Source organism: Phascolarctos cinereus, unplaced genomic scaffold (genome assembly GCF_003287225.1).
Source record: "Phascolarctos cinereus isolate Bilbo 61053 unplaced genomic scaffold, phaCin_HiC Scaffold_2;HRSCAF=192, whole genome shotgun sequence".
In the NCBI taxonomy this organism is placed as follows: Eukaryota; Metazoa; Chordata; class Mammalia; order Diprotodontia; family Phascolarctidae; genus Phascolarctos; species Phascolarctos cinereus.
The window spans coordinates 405,220,933-405,248,707 of record NW_027555625.1 but is presented as its reverse complement, the minus strand read 5'-3'; the positions used below and the strand labels follow the sequence as shown (position 1 = coordinate 405,248,707).

The window sequence follows — 27,775 nt, the reverse complement described above, 5'->3', positions numbered from 1 at the left end:
GGAGAAGGAAGGAAAGAAGTGAGGAAAGGAGGGAGAGAAAAGAGTTTTTGAAATCAAAGAAAGGAAAGGAAAGGAAAGGAAAGGAAAGGAAAGGAAAGGAAAGGAAAGGAAAGGAAAGGAAAGGAAAGGAAAGGAAAGGAAAGGAAAGGAAAGGAAAGGAAAGGAAGGAAAGGAAAGGAAAGGAAGGAAAGGAAAGGAAGGAAGGAAAGGAAAGGAAAAGGAAAGGAAAGGAAAGGAAAGGAAAGGAAAGGAAAGGAAAGGAAAGGAAGGAAAAGGAAAGGAGGAAAGGAAAGGAAAGGAAAGGAAAGGAAAGGAAAGGAAAGGAAAGGAAAGGAAAGGAAAGGAAAGGAAAGGAAAGGAAAGGAAAGGAAAGGAAAGGAAAGGAAAGGAAAGGAAAGGAAAGGAAAGGAAAGGAAAGGAAAGGAAAGGAAAAAGAAGGAAGGCCTTCTGGCCTAACAAACAGAACAACTTTGAAAGTAACATTTTGAATTTATTAGATACCTACAGAGAAAAGTGATCTGAATATAATAGAGATTCATGACCTGAAGACAGAGAATGCCATTTCATGTACAATCATCTCTTTCTGTTATATCTTAGATATGAAAGTGCTCATTTTAATTGATGTTAAAATCAGAATTAAAAAAACAATATCCAGAAAAGTTTAAAAAATTTACATTTCTATGACATTGCAATTTATAAAGGATTTTCCTAAATACAAGATATTCTAAAAGTCTTAGTGCCATTTTAAGCTATTTTTTTGGAATTTTTTATTTTTGTTTTTTGAAACATATCATTTTTAGTTTTTAACATTCACTTCCATAAGATTTTGAATTCCAAATTTTCTCCCCATCTTGTCCCTCCCCCCACCCTAAGAAGGCATGCATTCTGAATAGCTTCCCCTAATCTGCCCTCCCTTCAATCTCCCCCTGCCTTCTCTTATCCCCTTCTTCTTCTTTTTTTTTTCCTGTAGGGTAAGATAGATTTCCATACCCAGTTGAGTGTGTATGGTATTCCCTCCTTAAGCCAAACCCAGTGAGAATAAGATTCACTCATTCCCTCTTGCCTTCCCCCACTTTCCTTCCACCGTAAAAGCCCTTTCTTGTCTGTTTCATGTGAGATAATTTACCCCATTCTACCTCTCCCTTTCTCCTTCTCCCAGTATAATCCTCTCTCACCTCTTAATTTTATTCTCCATATATCACCCCTTCATCTTCAACTCACCCTGTGCCATCTATCTATATGTCTATCTACATATAATTTTTCCCCTCCAACTACCCTAATACAGACAAAGGCCTCATGAGTTACAAATATCATCTTTCCATGCAGGAATGTAAACAGTTCAACCTTAATAAGTCTCTTATGATTTCTCTTTCCTGTTTACCTCTTCATGCTTCTCTTGAGTCTTGTATTTGAAACTTGAATTTTCTATTCAGCTCTGGTCTTTTCATCAAGAATGCTTGAAAGTCCTCTATTTCCCTGAATGTCAATTTTTTCCCTGAAGGATTATACTCAGTTTTGTTGGGTAGGTGATTTTTGGCTATAATCCTATGTCCTTTGACCTCCAGAATATCATATTCCAAGCCCTCAGATCCCTTAATGTAGAAGCTGCTAAATCTTGTGTTACCCTGATTGTGTTTCCACAATACTTGAATTGTTTCTTTCCGGCTGCTTGCAATATTTTCTCCTTGACCTGGGAACTCTAGAATTTGGCTACAATATTCTTAGGAGTTTTCCTTTGGGGATGTCTTTCAGGAGGTGATCGGTGGATTCTTTCAATTTCTACTTTACCCTCTGGTTCTAGAATACCAGAACAGTTTTCCTTGATAATTTCTTGAAAGATGATATCTAGGCTCTTTTTTTGATCATGGCTTTCAGATAGTCCAATAATTTTTAAATTATCTCTCCTGTATCAATTTTCCATGTCAGTTGTTTTTCCAAAGAGATATTTCACATTGTCTTCTATTTTTTCATTCTCTTGGTTCTGTTTTACAATGTCTTGATTTCTCATAAAGTCACTAGCTTCCATTTGTTGCATTCTAATTTTTAAGGAAGTATTTTTTTTCAGTGAACTTTTGGACTTCCTTTTCCATCTGGCCAATTCTGCTTTTTAAGGCATTCTTCTCCTCATTGGCTTTTTGGACCTCTTTTGACATTTGGGTTAGTCTATTTTTTAAGGTGTTATTTTCTTCAGTATTTTTTTGGGGGGGTCTCCTTTATCTAGCTGTTGACTTGTTTTTTATGATTTTCTTGCATTACTCTCATCTCTCTTCCCAATTTTTCCTCTACTTCTCTTACTTGCTTCTCAAAATCCTTTTTGAGCTCTTCCATGCCCTGGGACTGATTCATATTTTTCTTGGAGGCTTTGGATGTAGGAGCATTGACTTTGTTGTCTTCTTCTGGTTGTGTGTTTTGATCTTCTCTGTCACCAAAGAAAGATTCTATGGTCTGACTTTTTTTTTTTGCACAGTTTGCTCATGTTCCCAGCCAGTTACTTGAGTTTTAAACTCTTTGTTAAGGTAGGGGTCTACTTCCAGTGTAGAGAATGTGCTGTCCCAAGCTTCAGGAGTTTTAATGCATCTGTTTTCAGAGATACTTCTAGGGACCTGAAAATTTTCAGTTCTTCCAAGGTGGTATGATCAAGGGCAAAGTGTTTACTCCTTTCCTGGCCTGTACTCTGGTCTATGAGTGACCACAAGCACTCTTTTCTGCCTTGGAATTGTGAAGAGGATTCTCCCTTCACTATCACTACAAGCTTCACTAAGCCAGCCCTCTTCCTCACCCAAGGACTGCCACCCAGAACTGTGACCCAGATCCAAGCAAAGGCAAAGCAATAGAATCCTGCCTCAGCACCAGCAAAGAGATCCCTGCAGTTCCCCTCTTATCAGCCACTCGATTCCCCATCTGTCTGTGGGCCAAGCTCTGGAAGCAGCCACCACCTTAGGTCTGCACCAGAACTGGGGCTGGGAAGGAGTTCCTACTGACCTTCTAAGTTGTCTTTGGCGTTTGTGGTTTGATAAGTCTGGAAACCTCCAAGCTGCCCATGATTCAGTCCTTTGAAGGCTTACAGGTTCACTGAGGCCTAGTCTTTATCTGTCTGCCCACACTGAACTGTGTTCCTCTCCCAGCCCAGGGCAGTAGACCTTTCTAATCAACTATCCAGGTTGTCTTGGGCTGGAAACTTGTTTCACTCTGTCTTTTTGTGGGTTCTGCTGCTCTAGAATTTGCTTAGAGCCATTTTTATAGGTATTTGGAAGGCTTTTGGGGACAGTTCAAGAAGTCACTGCTTTCACTCCACCATCTTAGCTCTGCCCCCATTTTAAGCTATCAAAGTTTAAAGTGGCATTAAGTCTTTTGGAACACCTGTATCATCTAATTTGATCTGCACAATAACCCGGTAAAGGGGAGCAAATATTATTTTTGTTCTGCTGTCAAAAGTTTCATGTCATTATAGACTCATTTGATAATGATGTTAACAATAACAATAATAACAATAACGATGATTACAATAATAATATTTATGTAGCTCTTTGAGGTTTGCAAAGTGCTTTACAAACATCTCATTTTAACCAAACAACAACCCTGAGAGGTAGGTGCTATTATTTGTCAGAAGTTAAGTGACTTGTCCAAGGTCACAAAGCTAGTTGTGTCTGAGATGGGATTTGAACCCAGGTCTTCCTGACTCCAGATCCAATGTTCTCTCTACTAATCTACCTAACTGATAAAGTTGGAGAAGAATGAGATGGTAGCCTTGCTACTAAAAAAACAGAATAAAAACTAATGTCTTTGAAACATATTGTCAAAGATAATTCCATGCTACTTTGGCTAACAACTTTTATTTGGATAAAACGATGAAAAATAACTTTCAATAAGCATTATTACTGCATTATTACTACCGTAACATTCAGAAACCTATAGTATACTAGGTTTTATATAAATATCAGTCCCCTCAACAATGCAGTGAAATCTTCGTTTGCATGTGATCAAAATGATAAATAGCTTGTATTACTAGTAGCTTTAAAAATACACATCTGGAAGATCATTGTAGATTATATTTTCTTCATTCTATGATAAACAGAATTGAATTATGGCATCTAAGCGGATACTATGGTTTCTAAATTACAGAAAATATTTTTTTTATCACTGACACCTGGAATATTCATCAGAATAGTTTGAATGGTATTTAAGGAAAATAAAATATGATTTATCAGAAGTATTAAAAATTTTATAGTGAATGGACTATCTTGATAAGTTTTCATCTATAATTTTAAAGGTGCTATCAACAGACCACCCTCCAGAGGTCCAGCTGAGGGAAGACCCTTGCCAGTTCCAATTAGGCAACGACCACCATCTCTTGGGGATGACGAGGTAGGGAGAATGACCCTCAAGTCCTTCTCTGTATGACTAGTTTTGAATCCATTTTCATTTTCTACAACAGAGGTGACAAACACCCACTGCAACACTTTCAAGTGTCCTCAGAACCAGACTAAGATGAAATGAGGAGATACTTAACAATACGAATAACAATACAATAAAACATAACGTTAGTTTGCAGTCTTCTAAATCAATGCAAGCCCATAGGGATCCTTATATACAATTTAGTAGCCCCCATTTCTATTTGAGCTTGGCAGCAATGTTCTACAGCCTTGAAATCATTTTGTGGGTGAATTTATAAAACAAAAAATTAACAAGGTATTCCAGATATAGAATGGAAAAAAAAATGAATTCTTCTCTATCTGGACTCCTCTGAGTTTCATCTAAATTTTGGTAAATACAAAGCCCGTCTGACAAAGTGGGAACCCTGTTCCCACTCTTCAGAAGAGAAAACATTATTCACTATTTCTATACATTTTCAGGCTTGTAGTATTGGCAGAATCCTTAATTATTTATACTAGTTTCATCATCTTCTTTGTTGGCACACTTGTATGTACATAATTGTATATGTCTATAATAGTGTCCTTATAAGTTCTATATTGCACAGCTAGGTGGTGCAATTGATAGAGAACTGCGCCTGGGTCAGGAAGATCTGAGTTCAAATATGGCCTCAGACACTTACTAGCTATGTGACCCTGGGCAAGTCACTTAACCCTATTTGCCTCAGTTTCCTAATCTGTAAAATGAGCTGGAAAAGGAAAATGGCAAACCACTTCAATATCTTTGCCCAGAAAACCACAAAAGTGGTCACAAAGAGACAGACATGACTGAAAATGACTCAACAACAAAGTTCTTTATTGAGTGAATGTTAATTCATATTTATATTTGTCATGGTAGTCATGGTGAAAGTACAAATGAAATGCGTTCTGTTGAACTTATTCAAATTCTTGAAACTCTGATAAATATAGAATATCATGATTTTATTAACTAAGCTTCCCTAAGAGACTAAAATTTCCTTGGATATAGAGACCATGATATACATATATATATATATATATATGTATGTATGTATCTTAGTACTCTCTCCGTTCCTATGACAGTGCTTCACCCTATGTTTCTAAAAATGAAACAATTCCATATTTTGTGAACAAAACATTTCAATTTATAGGGATTTTTTTTGATAACTCACATACATAAAGCTGTGTGGGACCAAGCACCATTTAAACACTTATAATTTTTCACTCTGCTATATTAGCAATATCAGTGCAGTTTATTCATCTGCAAATTTTTCCTTTGAAATTTTCAGAACTCAATGAATAATGAATGGTATGTATCATACATTACTCGAACAGAAGCAGAAGCTGCTCTTAGGAAAATAAACAAGGTACAGTGCTAACATTTGCTAGGGATGAGGTTGGGAGAGGGTCAATGAACATACCTTTAGCCATGATACCATTTAAAAGAGTATACACAAATGGAAAATTAAGCATAATTCTAATCTGTGTTTACCTAATACTCCTAGGTCAATTCAATTAAAACTACTGGTCTGAGTAATTAATTTTCCCTTTAATGAACTGATTTGTATTTGACTAGCAACTGGGATCATACAGATATAGACTAATAAATAGTATAATGCAACCAGCATCAATTCCCTTCTCAAGTATGATATTTACTCTGTATCTTATTTTCACAAAAAATAGCTCTCATTTGATTTATTGAATATTGGGGAAAAAAAGCTGTTGTCTGTAACCCTGAACTTACTTAAATTCTTGACACTCTGACAACTATGCAGTGTCATTTTTTTAACTGATTAACTATTAGGTAGTAAGCTCCCTTAAGAGATTATAATTTCATTGGATATGAGGATCATGATATGCATATGCATAAAAAGATGCATGTATCTATACACGTGGATGTATCTTAGTATTCTGTCAGCCCCCAAGACAGTGCATGGAGACAACTAGTTAGTACTTAATAAATGTTTACTGAATGAATGGTATGTTTCTTGAATCTTCCCCACGAGAAGGCAATTCTTCACACCAGCAAGTCAAAGCACCTGAGTTCCTGTGCGATACCATCCTCTTTAAATCCTACTGGGGTATAGATGCCGATTTCCATTTACCAAAAACCTAAACACAGTCAAATATGCCATAAAAATGCTAGATTCAGATCAGATGACTGCTAGTGGTTGAAATCAGTATCGTTTCCTGCTCCCTCTTCATCCCCCACCTAAATCTTTAATATTTTTAAAAGTGGGTCCTTGTTGTTGAACTGATTTCAAGAGAGCTGGTCTTGCCATTCCCTCTGCAATTGTTTGCACTATATATTTTTCACTGAGTAAATGAACCCAATAATGAAACTCATAAAATGTAGAGATTTTGCCTACAGTTCAGGAGTCTGAATTTCCCTTGCGAATTCTCTACTGACAGCTTCTACTGAATTCTAGACGTTTGCCCCTTGCCATCAGTGCTACAGAAATACTGACACCTATTCCTAAGGTCATAATAAAAATTTCTTTCAACACTTCCTTTTAGGATGGCACTTTCCTGGTGAGAGACAGCTCTAAGAAAACAATTACCAACCCATACGTACTCATGGTGTTGTACAAAAATAAAGTGTATAACATTCAGATTCGTTACAATGAGCAAAGTCAAGTTTACTTATTGGGAACTGGGCTTCGAGGGAAAGAGGTAATGAACATTTTTTAAAATAACTTCTCAGATTTCTCCTTTTCAGACTAATTTTCTGGAAAAATTAAACAGATATGGAATCATGAAATGCAAAATACTTCACACATTCTTTGAAATTCATTCTGTGAGACGAATATTAGATTAGATAAAACATTTATTAAGTGCTTACTATGTGCCAGGCATTGAGTTACTAAACACAAATATTCTTTATTTTTTAACCAATCTCTATAATCAATAGTTATACTACTGCAAATTTCCGGGATTTTAGGCCTTCCTAAAAAAAATCCATATTAAAAAGGCTTTGATAGAACAGTTAGGAGAAGGGCACATGAGTATGATGGCAGAATTGCTGATTAGGTAGTTATGAAAATGCTTGTTTCCTATCTTTCGGGGTTTGCCTATCTTAAAATTGTCAAACTTTTTTTCCTATTCTTCCCTCTGGCTGAAGTTCCCAGGCTTGTCATTTATCAAAGGACCATGGAATTATGGCTGGAAGGAAGGTTAGAAGCCACAGAGTCCAAACCCCCTTATTTCACTCATGAGGACACAGACTGGGTGACTTATCCAGTGTAACAGAGGTAGTACAAGTCTGAGGCTGGATTTGAACTCAGATCTTTCTAACTCTCTACTGAGCCACTTTATTGGTTCTACCTAGAACTGTCTGGTGCCTCGGTCAGTCTGCTATTTGCAGAAAAGGAATGGATATATTTGTAGATATTGGACTTATCCTGAATAGGAAGTATCTCACTACTCCCCCCGCCCCACCCCAAGCATGACAATCTGTTCCAAAAGTTGAGAACGATGAATATTTTCAGAATGTAAAATGCTATGCCTATAACGTTATCAATTTGCCCCAGAAGTATTTTTGTAATTGCCATGTAGATGGGCATCAAATAAAATTTCATCAAATATCTGAGTCCGTATAGATAAACCTAAATGTTTTTCAAAGAATAGCATGGCATAAGGGCGGGGGGGGGGGAAGGAAATAGATATGAGTCAAAAGGCAGAGCCCAGTCCTGGCTCCGTCACTTAGCAGCACTGTGACACTGCCCTCGATTTTTTTTAGCGAAAAAATGGAGACAATAACACTTACATATCTGTAACATGGGGTTGTTGTGTGGATCAAATGAAAGAATATATTATTAAACTGCTTTATAGCAGCAAAGTACTATATAAATGCAAATTATTGAAGCTGTATAAGTTAGGTCCAGTCCTGCATAAAAGAAATAAATTTTTTAAAAAACTCATCCTATGAGATTATTTTAGGACTATAAATTTAACTATACTAATGGTAGTACCTTATGCTATTTATAGAGCACTATATGTTTCAAAGCTCTTTGATATATGTAATCTCACCTAATATTATTTTCAGAGAGGTAATAAGACAGCTATTACTATCCCCCGTCTATGATTGGAAAACAAAGACAGAGAGGCTAAATAATTTGCTTAATTTCATATGTCCAGATAACAGTCAGTAGGCTGAGAAACATGGTTTCCCAATATCTAGTCAATCTATCTTTACCCAAAACAATACTATTATTGAGGGATAACTAGTAAATAGCTGTATAATAGAGAAGCATAACAAGGAAACTAACAACTTAAGCAGGGCTCAAAAGTAATTTCTTTTTTGTATATCATGAGTGGTTTCTTGGAGATTGATGGGAAAATAAGATTTATTCAAGATGCTCTGCTAAGAGTTTAATGCTAAACAGAAGACTATTAGTATTATTAGCACAAATGTGACAGCCTGCCTACTACCGGTACTTACTGGTATTAATTCCAATCCTGAACATGTTTCCCTGTTTTTAAATCTTCAGGATTTTTTGTCAGTGCCAGATATCATTGACTACTTCAGGAAAATGCCACTTCTGCTTATTGATGGAAAAAACCGAGACTCCAGAAACCAGTGCATGTTAACACATGCTGCGGGGTTTCCTTAGGAAACTATCGAGTAAATACCAGTCTCTTCCTCATCTGTCAGCACAGGAAGGCGATCTACCACCAGCAAGACTATGGACAGAGACCTCAGACTAAGCAGAAAACCTATGTTTTATTGGAAATGACGTTTTATTCCTTTCATTTCAATATGTTTTTGAAAGGAAGTTAAATATTAAGGATGAGATCTCCAATTATTTATTATTCTTCAATGTCTGTAAAACTGCATAAATGATGATGTTCACACTTCAAGTGAACTCTAATAATCCAACTTATACAGATTAGATATAAGTATTTTTGAACACCTTTCTAATGTGTATTTTACATGCAACTTCCAGCAAACATTAACACTTAATTCCGTTGAGAGGTCAAAAGTTTATATGTCACAAATTTATTTCTATTATAGATAAAACTTGTGCCAATAAATAGCAATCTTTAAGATCTGAAACTAAACTTTATTTGTATCAGTAATTTCAAAAGTTTGAAAACATAGATCATTTGTTACTGTTGTTAAAAGATAAAAAGGCATCTTTTTTCCCCCTGTGTTTGGATTCAATCTGTTCCTTTAATTTATATTGTTGTTTGTGTATAACATGTATTGCTTGGCCCATAATCCTATTTTTTTTTTTGGTTTTAAGGAAAATTTTAAGATTAAAAACCCAAGGAAAAAATTCTAAAATTATTACCTATATTTTGCTTATCTAACTAAAAATGGGTGAGCTGAATTCTAAGTTGTATGTTATTCTTTTTTTGCAAGCACATCCTTCAAGAAGAATCAGGGATTCCCTCCCATTGTGGTGTCTGGTCTCATTAAAACAAGGGCTTTTCAGCGTTTGAGGTGTTACATAACAGACTGAGCCTGACTCAGAGTGGTCCTCTGGTAGTGTAAGTCTAGAACAGTTAATGAAGGGAGGTTTACTTAGCCATAGCATCAGAAGGATAATCATAAAGGACATAGCACTCAGCTCAGGTAGATCTGGCCCCTCTCCCTCCAGATGGAAACAGAATGTGTGTGACTCCAGGCAGTATTGGAACCTTTTTACGCCTGACCTAAGGTCACCAGGAAGCTGTGTCTATAGCCAAGTGGCTTGAAACTCAGCCCCTTAGACCAATCAAGTCTTGGAGAGAGCTTCCCTAGCTTTTAGCAAAGAAACTAGCCTACATAGAGGGGACGAGGAAGAGTGGGAGAGAAGGAAGGATATACCCTAGCTAGCCTATCATAGTATGAAATATTGTATAAAGAAAAAGAAATCTTATCACTATGGAAATCGGGCCTTTAAAAACATACTTTTTATGATAGTTCTATGATCTGTGCTTCCATTGTGATTGATATGAAGTTTTGTCTGTTATTTCATTGCATGGCAGCTGTGAAGGATTCAGTGAAGACTCTTTTAAAGCACTAAAAACACCCCTTATGCTTACACTTCCTTATAAAGCTTTTGGAGGATTTTGAAAAATTTCTCTAAGAACATTCTCCCAAATGTAAAACACCATCTTCCTTCCTCGAAATTTAGCTTGCTTACATCATTAACATTATCATTTCCCCCCTAAACTTGTAATTTTATTGATAGAGAGAACTCAATGTGTGGAATTTTCCTCTACCAATGCTTATGGGTAACTGCTCTGCAATTTACAGTCTTAGAGCTGCCCAGAACCTTGAGGAGTTGGGCAGTCTGTCCTGGACCAGCTCTGTAACCACTGTGCTATGATGCCAGCCTAAAAGCAGACTTTCACATTTCTAAAAATTCCTTTTGAGAATTATAGATATGTATATACATATGTGTATGGTCATAGATATATATGTATATATACATAAACACACACACACAAATATGTATATACACAAAGGGGTTTTGAACGAAGATGTGAGTATAGGCAGACTTTCACAAACAATATTCTTAAGCAGACCACCTCTTTGCTATCGAAAGGTATGCTAAATACAAGATCTTACTGGTTTTGGGATTATTAAAAAAATGCGTTTAATTTGGTAATGAATACTGAAATCTTAAAGGCCCTTCTTTGACAAGATTTCTTCCATAAATATATTAAAAGTTTATATCATGCCTCAAAGAAAAGGGATAATTTGTTTGTTGACCAGAATTGTGCATATCAAACATGGTACAAAACATGGAGACATACTGACCAACATTTAGAGTGCAGTGGTTTCAAGAGGGATTCCCTAGAGGTAATAAGATCACATATGTTTGTTATTGTCAAGTCCTGCAACACTATAGATCCTTCTAAGTGATTTCTCCACATCTCAGAAGAGTTCATCCTAATGATCTATACTAGGAAGAGTAAGGTAATGAAAACCTACTGTCTAAAGTAGACTGTCCCATCAGTGTACACACACACACATATGTGTGTGCATGCATAAATATATGTACACATGCACAAATGTGTGTATATACATATGTATGCACATGTTTGTACATGTGTGTGAATGGCTTAGACTCTGAAGATACACAATGAAGTGGGACCAAAATTGAATAGGAAGAGGAGAGGGCTAGACTGCATTTAGAAAGTTTAAAAGTGCTTTTAATAATGTCAAGTTTCTCCCCTAAAACAAAAGCTTATCTATTTTTGTTTTTTTTTAATACATTAATATTCTTCCAGTGATGGTTTATGGCTAAAAAAACCAAAGTCTTCCAAAGTCTTCAAGGAATTAAAGCTGCAGGTCAGCAAAGGACAATGATGAGATCCATGGTAAGTATGACTAGGCTGCACTATGGTGTGAAGGAATTATGGTGTGGGATAAGTGATATAAAAGACATCATCAGAGAGATATATAAACAGAAAAGTAGGTGGTGGGCCAGTCATGCGAAGAGTAAAAGATTGATTGTTACATCATGTTCTAGTAGTTCTTAATCTGGGGTCTGCAAACTTTAAAATCTATTTCATAAGTGCATTTCAATATAATGTATTTTCTTTGCAATCATATATATTTTATTTTAATACATTTAAAAACATTATTCTGAGGGGTCTAGGCTTAACCAGACTGCCAAAGGGGTCCATGATACAACAAAGGTTAACAGTCCTTGGATAGGTCTGGATTTCTCACAGAGGTTTCATGGGACATGGGCAAGAGTCAAACAAGATGAGGAGATGTAAATGAATTGTATGATTGGAAGGAGTATTCATATCCATGAGATCACAAATACATCAAAGTATTGTACTAAAAAAAATTTATTAGAGTATAGAAGGGTGTTTATTAAAAGATGGTCCCAAAGTGCAATGACTGTTACCACCAAACTTCAGTATATAGCCACAAAATCCACTCACCAAGTTGAAGATAACTTGTACTTTCAGCAAATAAAATATTAATCTGATTCCTCATCATGGAACAGAGGTGACTCTGGGTTCTTGAAGCTTTCCAGAATCATCACAGAGAAAACTCTGCAAGATCTTGGACTTTAACAAGTAAAATTTCAATTACGGTCATTCTATTATATCCCAAGGCTTTATCCTAGACCCTCTTTTCTATATACACTCTTTCCCAGAGGTCTAATCAACTACGATCAGCTCAACTATGACCTCTATGAAGATGATCACCAGATCTAAAGATCATTTTCTCTTCTGACCTCCACTCTCACACTACCAACTGCCTACTGAAGAGATGTCTTACAGCTACAGGCAATCTTCAACATTAGGGCATTTAACTTCTGTGATTTCAAGCATTCACATGATTTTATTAGTAACCTCATTTTCACTTTCTTGTTGGCAACCTTGCCCACATTCTCAGCTATGCACAGCAGAGATGTATACGTGTTCATATCTGCAAAAAGAAGGGAAGCATTCATAAAAGTGTTCATGAACCTGCTCCAGAAAGTGCTAAAGTAAGCTCTCACGTGGGGGATGAAGGAATTGAAAAAAATGGAAAAGTGGCTAAGTTTGTGGGTAAATGAGAGGGTGGTCACCCCCACCCTCTTGCAGGCTTCCCAGAGTGTATCCCACCTCCTCCACTAACTGTCCCACTAGGCTCTCAAATGTTCTGGCCAGTGGGCCTAGTGAAGGGAAGCAGCACAGCACACCTAACAGACTGAGCTGCTCCTTGCAGGAATTCCAGGCTGACTGGGCCAGGGACATATCCCCAGGCATGTGCTTTTCATGGGGAACCTTTCAACCCCAAAGCCAAAAGAGACCACCTCTGCCCCACCCTGTCCAGTCCAGCATTGCCTATCCTCTCCCCTACATTTTATTGATCATTTCATGGCTACTGTGTTAGGAAAAGTACACATTACCAGAATAAATGTTTTGTTATAAAGAATAATATACAGAAAAGTAAAGCAAAAGATCACTTTTTCGTGGTCGCAAGAACCTAACTCCCTGTTTTGCATAGGTTCAGTGTAACAAAACTCACGTTTTTTACCCTTACACCATTTTCTAGGAACATTATCCTCTAAAAATTTGAAGACTATATATCAAACTCAACATGTCTAAAACAAAACTTTTCTCCCCCACCTCCAAATCCTCCTCTCTTCCTAAGTTCCATATCTCAACTGAGGGCAGTACATACTTCTAATCCCCCATTTCTGAAAATTCAGTCATCCTTGACTTCTTGCTCTCACTCAGCCCTCACATATAACCAGTTCCAAAGTTTTATAGTCTACATAACACGTTTCATATCTGTCACCTTCTCCTCACTCACGTAGCCACTGCCCTAGTTCAAGTCTTCATCACCTCTTGCCTGGATTGTTGCCATCGGACTATTCTTCTCTAATACATCCACCACATAGCTCACCAACTGACATTCTTCAGGTGCAGATTTGATCATGTATGTTACTACCTTGTTCAAGAAGCTCTAATAACTCTGTCCTGCCTGTAGGATAAAATATAAACTCCGGTTTGGCTTTTAAATCCCTTCCTAATCTGCCTGTAGCTTATGTTTCCAGGTGTCTTGAACATGCTGCAATACACAATATGTCATCTCCCATCTCCATCCCTCACGTGCACTCTCTCCTCACCTCCATCTCAGAATCCCTAGCTTTGTTCAAATCTCAGCTCAAATGCTACCTTCTATAGAAAGTCCATCTTGGAAAATGACTGGGGAACAGTAAGAACCCCACTGAACCTCTTCCATAAAGATCTAGAAAATGTTCCAGACTGAATTCTGATCAGGAAATTCATGAAAAAAAATAACAGTGAATCATTTTTCTAGCCCAGAGCAGCACAGAGAGAAAGTCAGAGAGTTCTACAGATACTGGGATCAAGGTCTGGCCAGGAGTGTACCCCATGTAGAACATTCCAGTGCAAACAGAGAGCAAAGTAGAAATTGTAAAGGTCTATCAGTCACCTTCTGAAAGAAATTCCCAAGTAAAAACTCCCCAGGAACATTATAACCAAAATCCAGAGCTTTTAGGTCAAATAAAAAAAAATGCAAGCAGCCAGAAAGAAAGAATTTAAGTACCAAGGAGCCACAGTCAGGATTTAGTAGCCATCACTCTAAAGGAGCAGAGAGACTAAAATACAGCATTCCAGAAGGCAAAAAATCAAGGCTTTCAATCAAGAATATCTTACTTAGCAAAGCTGAGTATAATCTTACAGGGAGAAAATGGAACCTTAGGACTTCCAAGTATTCCTGATGAGAAGACTGAAGCTGAGTAGAAAACGTAATAGAGAAGCAGAAGGGCCTAAGTCAGGTTAGACCATTCACATTCTTACACGGGGAGATGACAGAACTCTGTCGCCATTTGGATTTCTTGCTGTTGTTGAGTTATTTCAATTGTGTCTGACTCTTTGATGCCCCATTTGGGGTTTTCTTGCCAAAGATCCTACAGTGGTTGGCCATTTCCTTCTCTAACTCATTTTACAGATGAGGAACTGAGGTCAACAGGGTGAAGTGACTGGCTCAGCGTCACACAGCTAATAAGTGTCTGAAGCCTGATTTGAACTCATGAGGATGAGTCTTCCTGATTTCAAGACCAGTGCTCTATCCACTGTGCCACCTAGGGGATCATTTGGGTTCATGGAGAGAATCTAAGTTAAGAGATGGACTGGGAGATATTTTGTTATGTTCTGATGATCTTAAAAGAAGAATGGAAAGAGTGGGGGAAAACAATACACCTGAAAATAGCAAAAGAGAGAAGAATGGGAAAGTGATCTTGGGGGGGGGTTTATTATGTAGACGGGCTGCAGAACTGTACAGTGTCAATGAACTTTTAGTTACATGTGAGCTCATCTTGTTTATAAGTCCCTTTGTTTTACTCATCTGTTAACATAATGATACCAAAAGGGGATCATAAGTGTACTACTTGAGATCACTAAACCAGACTTCTTTTTTTGCAGTTGAGGAAAAAGAGGCCCAGAGAGATTAAATGACTTGGCAAATGTCACAAAAATGGTATATGGCAGAAACAGTACTGGAACCAAGGTTTTCTAACCTCAAATCCAGCATTTGGTCCAATGTACTATGTCGTTCAAATTAACTAGTAGAGACAATGTTTGGAAGGTGAATTTGGGGACAAACAGAACAAAATTTTGGACATCATTGCCAAAAGTGAAAAATAGTAAATGTAATAGGTCCATCATTAGTAATCATGGTAGCTCTTTTCTACTTCAAGCTAGATTAAAGCTACCCCTAGGATAAAGGATCAAGTTCTTTGTCCCATGGACAATTTTATGTCATTCATTTACCTAGCTACTATTTAAAAGGACACAACAGTTAAAATTAACCACTGTTTAAAAGTTGAAAAGGAAAGCACTACCAAACAACACAAACTTTCCAAATCAGTTAACATTTAATAAAAATTTTAATAACAGCCTCATTTTTTTTAATTCTTCAATTACCTTTATACATATAATTTAACAATTTGGAAACAAATGGGAAATTCTTGCCTTTTAACATGTCAGACATCATTGCTCAAAGTAGGAACTAATTCTAATTGATCTGATATTTTAAACTCTTCAGAAACAATGTTGTTTTCTTCTACTTTTGCTGTAACTGTCTTCATAGGGTGACTAAAATGCAAAATAAGGTCGCACAGAAGTAACTTGGTGAGCTCTGTATAGAAAAAAGATTACTGAAGTCATTAACCATATTTCCATAGTTTTAGTTTACATTTTTAAATTCTTCAATAACTTTTACTATAAACAATGATCAACAAACGCAAACCTTTCAATATAAGAAAAAAAACCAAAAGGCTTATATAAGAAAGTAAACTTGTGGTTTGTTCAATATGTGTGTGTGTGTGTACACACATATTTATATATCTATATATACGTACATATTATACCTATATGTATGTTTTAAATTTAATAAAGCACATACAAAGTGCTATTTGTATCCCCTTTCTGCATCTTTTCTTCTTTGCATTAAAATAAGTTTAGCTGGTGCTCTTTCATTGTGTATTACCTACCCACTAACTTACTACTGCTATTCTATCAATGCATGTAGAAACTTTCCCTCATAACAAATACGCATAGTGCAGTAAAAGTAATCTTAACATTTTGGCCAGTTTGAGGATGCAAATCTCATTCTTTAGTACATGTCCTTTACTTTACTGTCAAGAGATAGAAGGTATGTTTCATTATCAGTCTTTTGAAGTCATTATTCCTCATTATTTTGATCAAAGTCCAAAAGCTTTTAAAAATTTTGTTTCTTCATATTATTGTTGTCATTGCAGAATTTATTCTGTTGATCTTTTGCTCATTTAGCTCTCTATCAATTTAAATCAGTCTTTCGATGTTTCTCTGAATTCATCATATTTACAATTTCTTATGACAAAATAATATTTCATTATATATATATATATATTATAATTCACTCAGCCATTCTCCAATTGATAAGCCTCTATATTATTTTCAGTTCTTTGTTTTTAAAAAAAGATTACTATATTCTCTTTCCCTTCATCTTTGATCTATTTGGGAGAGAGATCCTTAATAGTGGTACTGCTGGATCAAAGAGTACATACAGTTTAGTGACTTTTTTGGGAATAGTTCTAAATTGTTTTTTAGAAAGCTAAACCAATCTGGAGCTCCACCAACACTACATTAGTATGTCTGTTCTCCCACAATGCTTCTAACAATTCTTTTTTTCTTTCTATGTAATTTTTACCAATTTGATGAGTGGGTGTGGGAATCCCAAAGTTGTTTCAATTTGCTTTTTTCCCATTAGGTATTTGAAAGACATTTTCATATTGTGTCAACAGTTTTCTTTTTTTCATTTGAGAACTTTTTTAATATCCTTTGACCATTTAACTACTGGAGACTGGCTCCTATTCGTAAACATATGTATCAATTCTCTGTGTATCTTGAATATTAGACTTTTATCAAAGAAATTTTCTGTAAAGATTACTTCCCAATTGCTTTTCTTCTAACTTTAATTGGATTTATTTTGCTCATACAAATGCTTTCAATTTAAGGTAATCAAAATCCTCCATTTTATCTTTTACTTATTTCTTCATTATTTCTCTTGAAATTCTTGACTTTTTATTCCACCAGATGAGTTTTATCATTTTATCTAGTTCTAAAGTAACCTCTTCCTACTATTTTGACTGCTATGGCATTAAATATATAAATTGAGTTGGCATTGTCATTTTATTATATTGCTATGACCCAATTATGAGGAATTAATGTTTGACCAATTATTTAAGTTGTTCTTTATTTCAGCAAAGTATTTTATAGTTGTACTTAATGAAGTATTACATATACAATGATAGGTAGGTTGATTCCCATAAGTTTTAGATAATCTATAGTTATCCTGAATATCCTTTTTTTCTATCTCCTCAGGTTAATTGCATTAGTAATTCATCAAAATAGTCACTAGTTTTATGGTCAGCTATTTTGCTGAAGTTGTTAATTTTTTCAATTAATTTTTGGTTGAGTATCAAAGATTATCTTAGTAAACCATCATATTACCTGTGAAGTGATGATTCTGTTTCCTCTTTGCTTAAGTTTATTCTCATTTTGTTTTGCTTCTCTCTATAGTTAATTTGCTTCTCTTTTAAGTATTTAGAATTGTTATTCAGTGAATAAATACTAAGTTTCTATTTTGTTTCATTAACCATAAGGAGGTATAAAATAAAACATACTATATATTAAGTATAAAGTAGTTTTCCTATTTATCTTTTTGATCTATTACCAATTTTACTGTTGTTCTGGTTGAGATCATGGTTGCCAGTCCTGCTTTTATAAAAATTCATTTGGAAGTGTAAGAATTCTTCTTTAGCCTATCATTTATCTTTGTGAGAATCTTTGTTTCAACTATACTTATTTTTAAAATGCAGTTAGATTCTGCTTTTGTCATCATTACATTATCTCCTTCAGTTTTATGAGTCCATCTCATTCACAAAGTTATGACTATTAGTTACATTTTCTCATCCATCATATCCATATTAAATTCTATTCTAAACAACAACAAAAAGTGGTGAAAGGTAATGGGATCAACACTAGTAACATAATTGGAGTGTTCTGATCTCACTCCTTTGTCTTTTCTATCTTCATCCAAATCAGACAGGTCTAATCCTCTCTTACTATTCTTTTAATTCCTCCTTTATAACTAGGCCGTTGTAAATGAATTTTATGTTGATTATGACAATTTCCTCCTCAGTTCAATCTACTCTTAATTATCTCGCTTTCTACTTGCTCTACTGTTAGTTATAAAGTATTTCAACATTAAAGCTTGTATGTGTTCTACCTTATTTGGTGTGGTTCAGATAAGACTGAAAGGTTCATAAAATAAATGGCTGTTCCTTCTATCCTTTCCTCCCAATTTGTGTATTTTTTGACACACCCTAGTCATAAGAGATAATATTAATTTCCTTACCTCCTCTTCTTTCTCACTTTACTTAGTGTATTCTAGTATATTCACTTTATCTTCCTTTTCTTTACTCTGATGGTAAACAAACAAAAAAACAAAAACAAAAAAAAACACAAAACCAATACACTCATTTCCTAAGTTTCAATTTCAGGTAATTGGAGTGTCTTGGAGACAATGGGGTTCTGAATGTCTCTTCTCCCCCATCAGTAGGCAAAAAAAATGTGATCCTCATTTATCCCACTCAAACTGTTCAAATGAATCTAACTTTCTAGGTTTTTCTTGTTTGCTATGTTTGTGTTTCAAAGATTCTACCCAGCTCTGGCTTTCTCAATAGGAATGTGAAAATCCACTGTCATATTAAAGATCTATTTTTTGCCCTGTATGATTACACTGAATTTTACAGGATATGTTATCGTTGGGCTTTTTGGCTTTTTGATATACTGTATTCCAAGTTTTTCTTTCCTTAATGGCTGCATAACCTTATGTGATTCTAACTGTGGCACCCTAGTACTTGATATCTTCTTTTTTCTGGCTACTTGCAGTATTTTTCCTTTGATCATGAAGTTCTGGATTTTGGCTATGACATTTCTGAGTGTGCTCAACTGCAGGCTTCTTTCTGGAGGTGACTTGTATATTCTATTTTTATTTCGCCAGCTGATTCTAAAAAGTTCTGGGCAGTTTTCTTTTATTATTTCTTGAAACACAGTTTCCAGAGTTTTTGTTTGTTCATAGTCTTCAGAAAGTACAATGATTGTTAAATTATCTCTCCTTGATCTATTTCCCAGGTAAGTTGTTTTTGTTAAAAGATACTTCATTTGTTCTTCTAATCTTTCATTTTTTTTTACTCCAAATATTTCTTGTTCTCTTATTGAACCAGAGTTCTGTTTGCTCCACTCTATTTTTCAGAGTGTCCACAACTTTGGTACGGTTTTCTACTTTCTTTTCTAAGCTATTTCTCTCTTTCTAAATGTGCTAATTTCATTCTTTATTTCTTGTTTCAATTCTTGTTTTATCTTTTCCATACACTCTTGGAATCCTTGTTGCCAGTCTATTCTTTGTTCTGAGATTCTACTTGCAATCATTGCAAAGTTGTTTTCTTCGGGGGTTTTATCTTGGGATTCTCTTATCCATTGCATTTCATAATTGTATCAGTTTTCTTCTGTTTATTCATGCTTAGCTTCAGTTTCTAGATTGGGAGTTTATGTTAGGTCCAAGTTCTACGCCCTCATGAACCCTGGATGCAGTGGCTAGTTTCTGTCTCCCCCTTCAATGCCAGAATGGGCCCCTGCTGAGTCAAGGTTAAGTCCTGCTCCTACTGCAAAGTAGATGTCATTGTGTTGTCTTTCTTCTGGATGTTCTGACTGGCTCTTTGCCCAGCCTCTCCTATTTTAGTCTCTGATTGGGAAACTGTCATAAGAAAACCAGGTTTATATGAATCTGAATTTAGAAAAAGTAGGGGGAGAGTAATGATTAGAATTACAAAAAAATACTTCAATGTAAGGGTTTTTTTTTTTTGGTAATCTAGTTAACTTGGTGAGTGTAAAATCTGATCTCTGAAAATTTTACATAAACAGCTCTATTGTATCAGATGAAGAATATATAACTAATAAGAGAGAATTATAGAATATTAGAAATGAAAGGGATCTTAGCATTTGGTTTCTTCAGATGAGGAAGTTAAAGTTCAGAATGGTTGTGACTTATCCAGGGTCCCAAGCTATTTGGTGGCAGATCCATAATTATAATCCAAACCTCCTGATTCCTAGCCAAATATCAGATGTCATCTTAGTTTCCTGTCAGCTCTAAAACTCAGTAATTAGATGATTAATTTGGCACAACTTCATTTGTGGCACTGTTTCAGTCACAAAAGAGAATACCTTTTGACCCCAAAATTTAACAATTGTAGGAAGGGGGAAATAAGCTAATTAAGCAGAGCAGAGACACACATTGACTCTCCTTTTCTTTTTAACAATAATATACAAGCAATTTGATTTTCAGGGATTGCATTCTTACCATCCATCTTCTTCAGATCCAAAGAAATTTTTTCTATATTTTTAATTAGAGCCTTCAGGTTGAATTTCTGGTCAGCAATGTAATTCTTAAACATTTGACTGAAAAATAAAAATAAAAATTGACAAGATAGAAATACTGCAAATTACTTTCAAATATATTTTTAGAGCAGATGCTCATTAATTGGGGAATTGGCAAAGAAATTTTGAAATATATATCTACATATATATGGATATGTGTTTATACATAATAGATTATTACAAGAAATAATAGAATTCAGGCAAAGATGTGAAGGTTTATGAACTAATTCAGAGGAAAACAAGCATAACTACATATATATATGTCTGTGTGTGTGTATGTGTGTGTGTGTCTTAACAGCAATATAATTAGAAAGAATAATAAAAATGAAACTGAATACTGTTTAATTACAATCACCAAGCCTGGGCCTAAAGAAGAGATGAAAACATGTACCTCCCTGATATGGAACTATGGTATTAGCATGGCATTGGTTTTGTGTGGCAGACTACTAGTATGGAACACTGCATATACTGTCAAATTTGGCTAATGTGCTGATTATCTTTGCTCAATTGCCTTTTTCCCCCTCTTTTTAAAAAAAATTCTTTGTTATAAGAGATATTTGTCTAGGTTAGGGAAGAGCGATATTTTCAAAAATTAAGATGCTAAAAAACAAAAGATATCAATAAATTTAATTTTCAAACCCAGAACAATATTTTTTAGTGTTTTTCTTTGAAATCTAAGTGAGAAAACTGAAGTAATATCTTTTATGAGGTCATAATATATGCCATCTTGTTGTACATTATTTTTCCAAATGAAAATACTTCTAAATAGGTTATTCAATTTAACAAACATTTATTAAGCATCTACTAAGCGCAAGACACTCTGCAATATAGTGGGGAATACCAAGAAGAAAAATACCAATTCCTTGGCTTCTAGGAGCTTAAAATCTAATACCGATAAGAGAAGCACACAAAAAAGTACAATACATGGTAGAAATACTAGGGAAAAATGAAAAATTGAAGCAATGTGCTATAAGAAAATTTAAGAAAGAAGAAATCACTTTCAACTGAGAGGAGAAGGGAAGGTTACTGGAAGAGTGGTCTCTGAGCTAGGCCATAAAAGAAATGTCAGATTTCAACAGGCAGAGACGCTGAAGGAGTATATTAAGGGGCATACTGGTAAATGTTCAATGACCAGACTCTCTGGGACTAAAATGTATGCATACATTTTTAAGGTAAATCTGCATTATTAACACTTAAGTCTAGACAATTAACGAAACAATCTATCTAGCCTCTTTGTAGTAACTATTGATTTCTGAAATAAAAATGCTCACAATGAAAATTTAAGTTTCTCCCAGATTAGAGCTGGCTTCAGCACACTCCTAAGAATATTCCAGGCTTGCGTAAATGCATGGAAGTGGGAGAGGGCAAGATGAAATTAAAGAACAGTTAGTAGCCTATGAATAAGGTCAAGAAACTAAGCTGGAATCAGATTGTAAAAAGCTTTAGATGCTAAGCTCAGGAGATTGTGTTTTATAATATAGGCAATAAAGGAGCCAGTGGTAGATTTTAACATGGCGCTGAAATAGTCTGACATATACGTTAATGTTGGTAGCTATGTGAAAAAACAGATTGGAAAGTGTAGAGTCTAAAGGCAGAGTCCAATTAGGAGGCCATTTCAGATAGCCTACCAGGAGTGAGAAACCTGTGCCTCGAGGCCACATGTGGCCCTCTAGGTCCTCAAGTGCTGCCCTTTGACTGAATCCAAACTTCATAGAACAAATCCCCTTAATAAAGAGATTTGTTCTGTAAAACTTGGACTTAGTCAAAAGGCCACACCCAAAGACCTAGAAGGCCACAAGTGGCCTCAAGGCTGCAAGTTGCCCACCTGGTCTAAACAAAAGGAAATACGGCTCTCAGCTAGGTTAACAGCAGTGTGAGGAGAGAACGGGTATAAACTATTGTGGAGGTAGGACTGACAGGACTTGACAACCGATCTTATAATGCAAGTGAGGAAGAAAAAGAATCAAAGATAGCTAGTTAGTTTTCTAAAATGGGTACTTGGGGAAATAGAGATGCTTTCAATAAAAGCTATTAATGAGGTTCTCTCTAAATCAAACTATTGCCACAAGATGGGGCTATTACAATGGAAATTGTCATTAAAAATAATAGTTTAGATTTTAGATACTAATAATATTATCATTATAATACATATTTGCACAATACAATTACTAATAATATAAACTATCACCTATTATAGTTGAATGGCACAAACAAAAAGACTTTTGTTATATATTTAATTGTATATTCAATTACATATTTAATCTAGGTTTTCCATTGGTGATATAATTTATAAATGTTCCAACTAGAAGAAAAATTCAGCAGCATAAAAATTTCATTCATTTCAAGTGCAATTATTTGACAGGCATTCAAAAGATGCCTACTCTAGACAAACACTATCCCTATCTATAAATTTTTTAAAGTGCAAAACATGGTCCTGTCTTCCCTGCAGAATATATTGTAGTTAGGAGCAAAAGATACACAGTTTTAGGCTTATTGTCTCAGATCATTATTATAATTGTGAAAAAAAAAACCTAAACTTTAGTACAAAGAATTGGTTTTTTTGTCTTCTGCCTGGGTCAGATGTATTGACCATGAGGATATATAGCCCACTGTTTAAAATATACAATTTTCAAGTCGAAGAATATCTGTAAAAAAAAAATTCTTTTTTTCTTACACCCTTAATTTTTGTTTAAAGTATTCACACTCATGGATTCTTAAATAATACCCGAGGACTGACAATCAACTTACTTGCATTTGCATGCTAAATCAGAAAGATGATTATAAATACCCATAGGATGAAAGCACTAGAAGGGGCCATAGAACTCCAATTCTTCTATTTTTGCTACAAGATAAGATAGTAGAAAGTCATAGACTTACAAGTCAGTGACCTGAGTCTGAATTCTGGCTCCTCCCTTACTAATTGTGTAACCAGACACAAACTCTCAGACTCTCTTTGATCATCTTTAAAATGGAAATACTAATACTCCAACTACCTATTCATAGGCTTCTTCTGAGAAAAGCATGTTATATAATTGTCATTATTTCAGATAAAGGGACTGAGGCAAAGAACAATTAAACGTCTTGCTCAACCTTACAGCTAATTAGGGACCTTTTAGATCTACTAACTCCCAGACCGTTGATTTTTTGCCACTGTCCATCCTATCATCAGATTTGAAGAACACACAAGGTGAGGGCCCCATAGGCAGCTAATGGGCTGGAGAGGGGAAATTCCCCTGGAGTCCATCCCAAGCTTCTTCTTCTCCCACTCGATTTTACTTTATTAAAAGGGATTGTAAGAGTTGCGGAACAAAGAGACGGCGGGGAGATCCGAGTGTAGCCTCGTAGCGGCTCATGCTTTGAAACCTGGCTGGGTCACACACAGCAGGGCAGCCAGCCTCTGCACCTTTTTCTCAGCACAATCAACAGAATCTGGTTAACAATAACAGATCACACTTGTATAGCACCTGGCACTTGAAGAACCACTTTCTCAGCTGTCTGAGGTTGGCAGCGCAGACAACAATGGAGTTTGCGCATCCGCTGTGTACAAAAGCCTACGGAGGAGTCACAGGTAGGAAGAGGGAAAGGACATCTAATTAGTTATCAGTCAAGATTATAATTAGTCCTAGTTTGACCAAGAAGCCTATTCTTGATTTTGGACAATTCGCTCCCTCCTTCCCAGCGTCCGTCCTTCCCCTCCTTTAAAACAAATCACGCGTGCATTTTGGAGCTGGTACACTTCTGGACCAGAAAGTGCTTGCTTGCTCAAACCCTAAGGAGTTGCGAGATCTCGGGATTTGCCCGGCGGCCTCCGGCAGCCTCTCCAGCCTCGAACTGGGACAATGCTGAATTCAAGGCTACCTCACAAACGCGATTTCCCTGAACCCCAAGGCGGCAGCTCAGGCCACAAATTAACTGAGCTTGCTTATCTCCACGGGTGGGGGCACTTTCCACACCGGAAGTTCCCTCATAGGTCACGAGTGGAGAAAACGAACAGAAATCAAAGCAGGGTCCACAGGACCTGGCATTTAAGCGCTGGCTCTGCCGCTTGGTGGAACTCGGGCTGCGGCCACGCGACTTTACCTGGTGGCCCCTCGACACTCTAACCTAGAGCAGAGGGGTGGTTTACTCGCCCTACCTCCTTCACAATACAGTTGTGAGAAAAAGCCTTTCTAAATCTTGGGGCTACAGGGGTACAGTGAGGTCAGTCGCCCCGCCCTGCCCCTCCCCCCCCCGGCTGTCAAAGGAAGTTGGCCCAGAGGATGAGAGCGGGGCCTGCCCGCGGAACAACTACTAGCTTGGTATCCGGGTAGACTGCTACTCTGCCGTGCCTTTGCACAACCTGAACCCTAAAAGGGTCGATTCCCGCCTGCAGAGCGGTCTGAGCTTCCTCCCACGCCCCACCAGGCCCCGCTCCGCCCCTCAGGGACGGCCACCACCTGCTGCCCGCCCCACGCTGAGGAGAGCTCTGAACACCCCCCCCCCCAGAGCATGCCGGGATCTTGGGCGGCCTGAGTATTTCTGATTGGTCGCTCCCTCTGCCCCGATGCATGCTGGGGCTTGTAGTCCAGCCTACGCCCGGCCTCTTTCCTGGTGCATCTTTAAGTGCAATAGGCAAGAGGGAGGGTGAGCCAGTTCTCTGGTCTTTTCTGACAAAATTCCCGCAGCCTGCAAAGCAGGCCTCAAGGGGACAGAGCAACTCTGACCCCAACGCTCCAGCTTCCTACAAGGAAGGCCGGCAACTTCCTGTAACTAAAATAACTATTAAAGCGAGTAGGTGCGGGGTGCTTAGAGGGAGGGGCTTGGAGTCAGGAAGACCTGAGTTAGAATGCTGCCGCTGACTGGCTCTGTGACCCTAGGCAACGTCGCTTTACTATTGCTTAGTCATTTTTCTGCCGTGTCTGACTCTCCATGACTCTTTGAGGGGGTTACCATTTCCTTCTTCAACTCATTTTACAGACGAGGAAACTGAGGCAAGCAGGGTTAAGTCACTTGCCCAGGTTCACACAGTGTCTGAGACAGAATTTGAAGTCTGGTCGTCTTGACTCCAGGCCCAGCCGGTGCTCCATTCACTGTCCACCCAGCTGCACTTAACCTCTCTGTGACTCAGTTTCCTTATTCATAAAATAGTGCTGATAATGATGACACCTCCCTCACAGGGTGGTCGAGATGATTAAATCATATGTGTAGGTATGTGAGTATACGTATGTGCACATATATGTATATTGTGCATGTGTGCATATATAAATGTGCGTGTATGTATTTACAAAGGTGTATCTGTATAAGAATGCCTGCATATATGTATGTGTCTATTGTGTGCATCTACGCTCACACGACAGCATTTTTCATATATGCTCGCCTTATTTCCCCAATTAATACACGGCTCTGCAGGACTGGGATTGTCTCCTCTCCTTTTGCTTTTCTGCCTCTGAGGATGACAACAGTAATACTGGACAGATGTTGGCTGACAGTATAGGTAGAAAGAGAGGGATGGTGTTGAAAGTCTTAAATTTAAGATAATGTCTGGGTTTTGCTACGGAAGAAGAGATGTCTGAGAATCAAGTCATTTGGGTCTCAATTTTTTCCTTTAAAAATACTGGTTTCAGGGTGGTCCCAAAGGTACTTTGATATTGTGCAATAGTAGGATTTGTGCAGAATCTGGAATCTGAGAACTTCATAGCTGGAAGAGACTTCTAAAAATCTTGTTTCTCTTCTTCCGTACTCCCAGGACAGTGCTCTTTCCATTGTGCCACTGTGGTGCTCTGAAATGACTTCCTTGAAAGAAGCCAGCGGATTTAAGAACCCAGATCTGGGCCTACTGACACCTAGGCTAGTGTTCTGTCCACTATTCCGTATCATGCTACAAAGGAATCACAAGATTTAGAACGAGTAGGAAATTTAGCTGTTCTTTAGTTCAACCTCTGATTTTACATTGGAAACCAAAAGAGGGTAAATAATTTTCTCAAGGTCATAGAAGGTAGCAAATAATAGCTGGGATTCATACCCAACTCCTCTGACTCCAATTCCCCTGTGGCACACTGACTCTAAAGGAGGTCTGAAGAATTTTACACTTTGCTGATATACTTTCCAAATACACACTGTCCCATTTCATCGATCAGCAGGGATGTACTGAGTACCTACTGTATGCCTACAACTATATATAGTAGCTACTATTTTATGGCTGGAAAAACAGGCTGAGATAATTAAGAGACTTGCCCAGAATCACTCAGTTAATACTTGTCAGATTCAATTCAAACTAAGGTCTTTTTCCAAGGTCTATGAACTCTTTAAAAGATATTATTTGATAACTGTATTTTAGTATAATTGCTTTCCTTTGTAATTAAAGAATTCATAGACCTTGGGTAAGGTCTTCCCCAACTCTACACCCAGTGCTTCCTCCAATATACCATTAACTTCCCTTGCCTTCACTTTCCTCTTGTGTAGAATGAAGGGGTTGCATTAGATGGTCCCTAATGACCCTCTCTGCTTGAAATCCTATGAACATTTCTTTTCTTCAAGAAGGTAGAGCCTTAAAGGATAATCAACTATTCTTAAAATATATCTCTAACATATGATGCTCTAAAATCCATCTTCCTTTATGTTTGAAAATATAATATGTTCTGACATCCACAAAGTTTGTAAGCATTGATTCTAATGTTAATCAATTAAGAGGGATTAAAGAGCTGGTAAATTCTCTCATAAAGGGCAAATCTGTTGTGAAGCAACAAGGTAATTAAGCCATTTATGGTGCAGAATGGGAGTGCCTTTGTTGTTTTTATTACACATTCTTGACAGGAAGCATTCATTTCCAGGAAAACAAATTGGGGTAAATGCTTCTTCTTCTTTCACTAACTCTCAGAACTCTCATTTACATCATCTGTCTGCTCATTATCAATTAAAAGTGCAGACTTTTGAAAGCCTCAGAGACAGACTTGTTT

At 36.8% G+C, this 27,775-nt stretch overlaps 2 protein-coding genes across 3 annotated transcripts in view; one reads left to right on the top strand and one right to left on the bottom strand.

Moving 5' to 3' along the window:
- The window catches only part of LCP2 (lymphocyte cytosolic protein 2), a 68,285-nt gene extending 58,746 nt beyond the window's left edge, over positions 1 to 9,539 (top strand). For both annotated transcript variants that reach the window (XM_020992325.2, XM_020992324.2), the window contains exons 18-21: positions 4,271 to 4,365; positions 5,678 to 5,755; positions 6,906 to 7,061; positions 8,879 to 9,539. In XM_020992325.2, coding sequence (XP_020847984.1) covers positions 4,271 to 4,365; positions 5,678 to 5,755; positions 6,906 to 7,061; positions 8,879 to 9,001 — 452 coding nt within the window. In that variant the 3' untranslated portion in view covers positions 9,002 to 9,539. The remainder of the gene's footprint in view (positions 1 to 4,270; positions 4,366 to 5,677; positions 5,756 to 6,905; positions 7,062 to 8,878) is intronic.
- Positions 9,540 to 15,737: 6,198 nt separating this feature from the next.
- On the bottom strand, positions 15,738 to 25,318 carry CUNH5orf58 (chromosome unknown C5orf58 homolog). The gene is made up of 4 exons (XM_078149093.1): positions 25,277 to 25,318; positions 24,305 to 24,391; positions 20,764 to 20,861; positions 15,738 to 15,996 (listed from the first exon to the last, which is right to left on the bottom strand). The coding sequence occupies exons 3-4, from the start codon at positions 20,855 to 20,857 to the stop codon at positions 15,842 to 15,844; spliced, it is 249 nt and encodes an 82-aa protein (XP_078005219.1). The 5' UTR covers positions 20,858 to 20,861; positions 24,305 to 24,391; positions 25,277 to 25,318; the 3' UTR covers positions 15,738 to 15,841.
- Between the last annotated feature and the right edge of the window lie 2,457 nt (positions 25,319 to 27,775).

Bases quoted from the DNA above. Each gene is read 5' to 3' on its own strand.
- CUNH5orf58 (XM_078149093.1), bottom strand. From the start codon at position 20,857: ATGTTTAAGAATTACATTGCTGACCAGAAATTCAACCTGAAGGCTCTA. The intron at 15,997-20,763 runs GTAAGAATGCAA...TTTTCTATACAG, and splicing joins GGATCTGAAGAAGATGGATG to AGCTCACCAAGTTACTTCTG.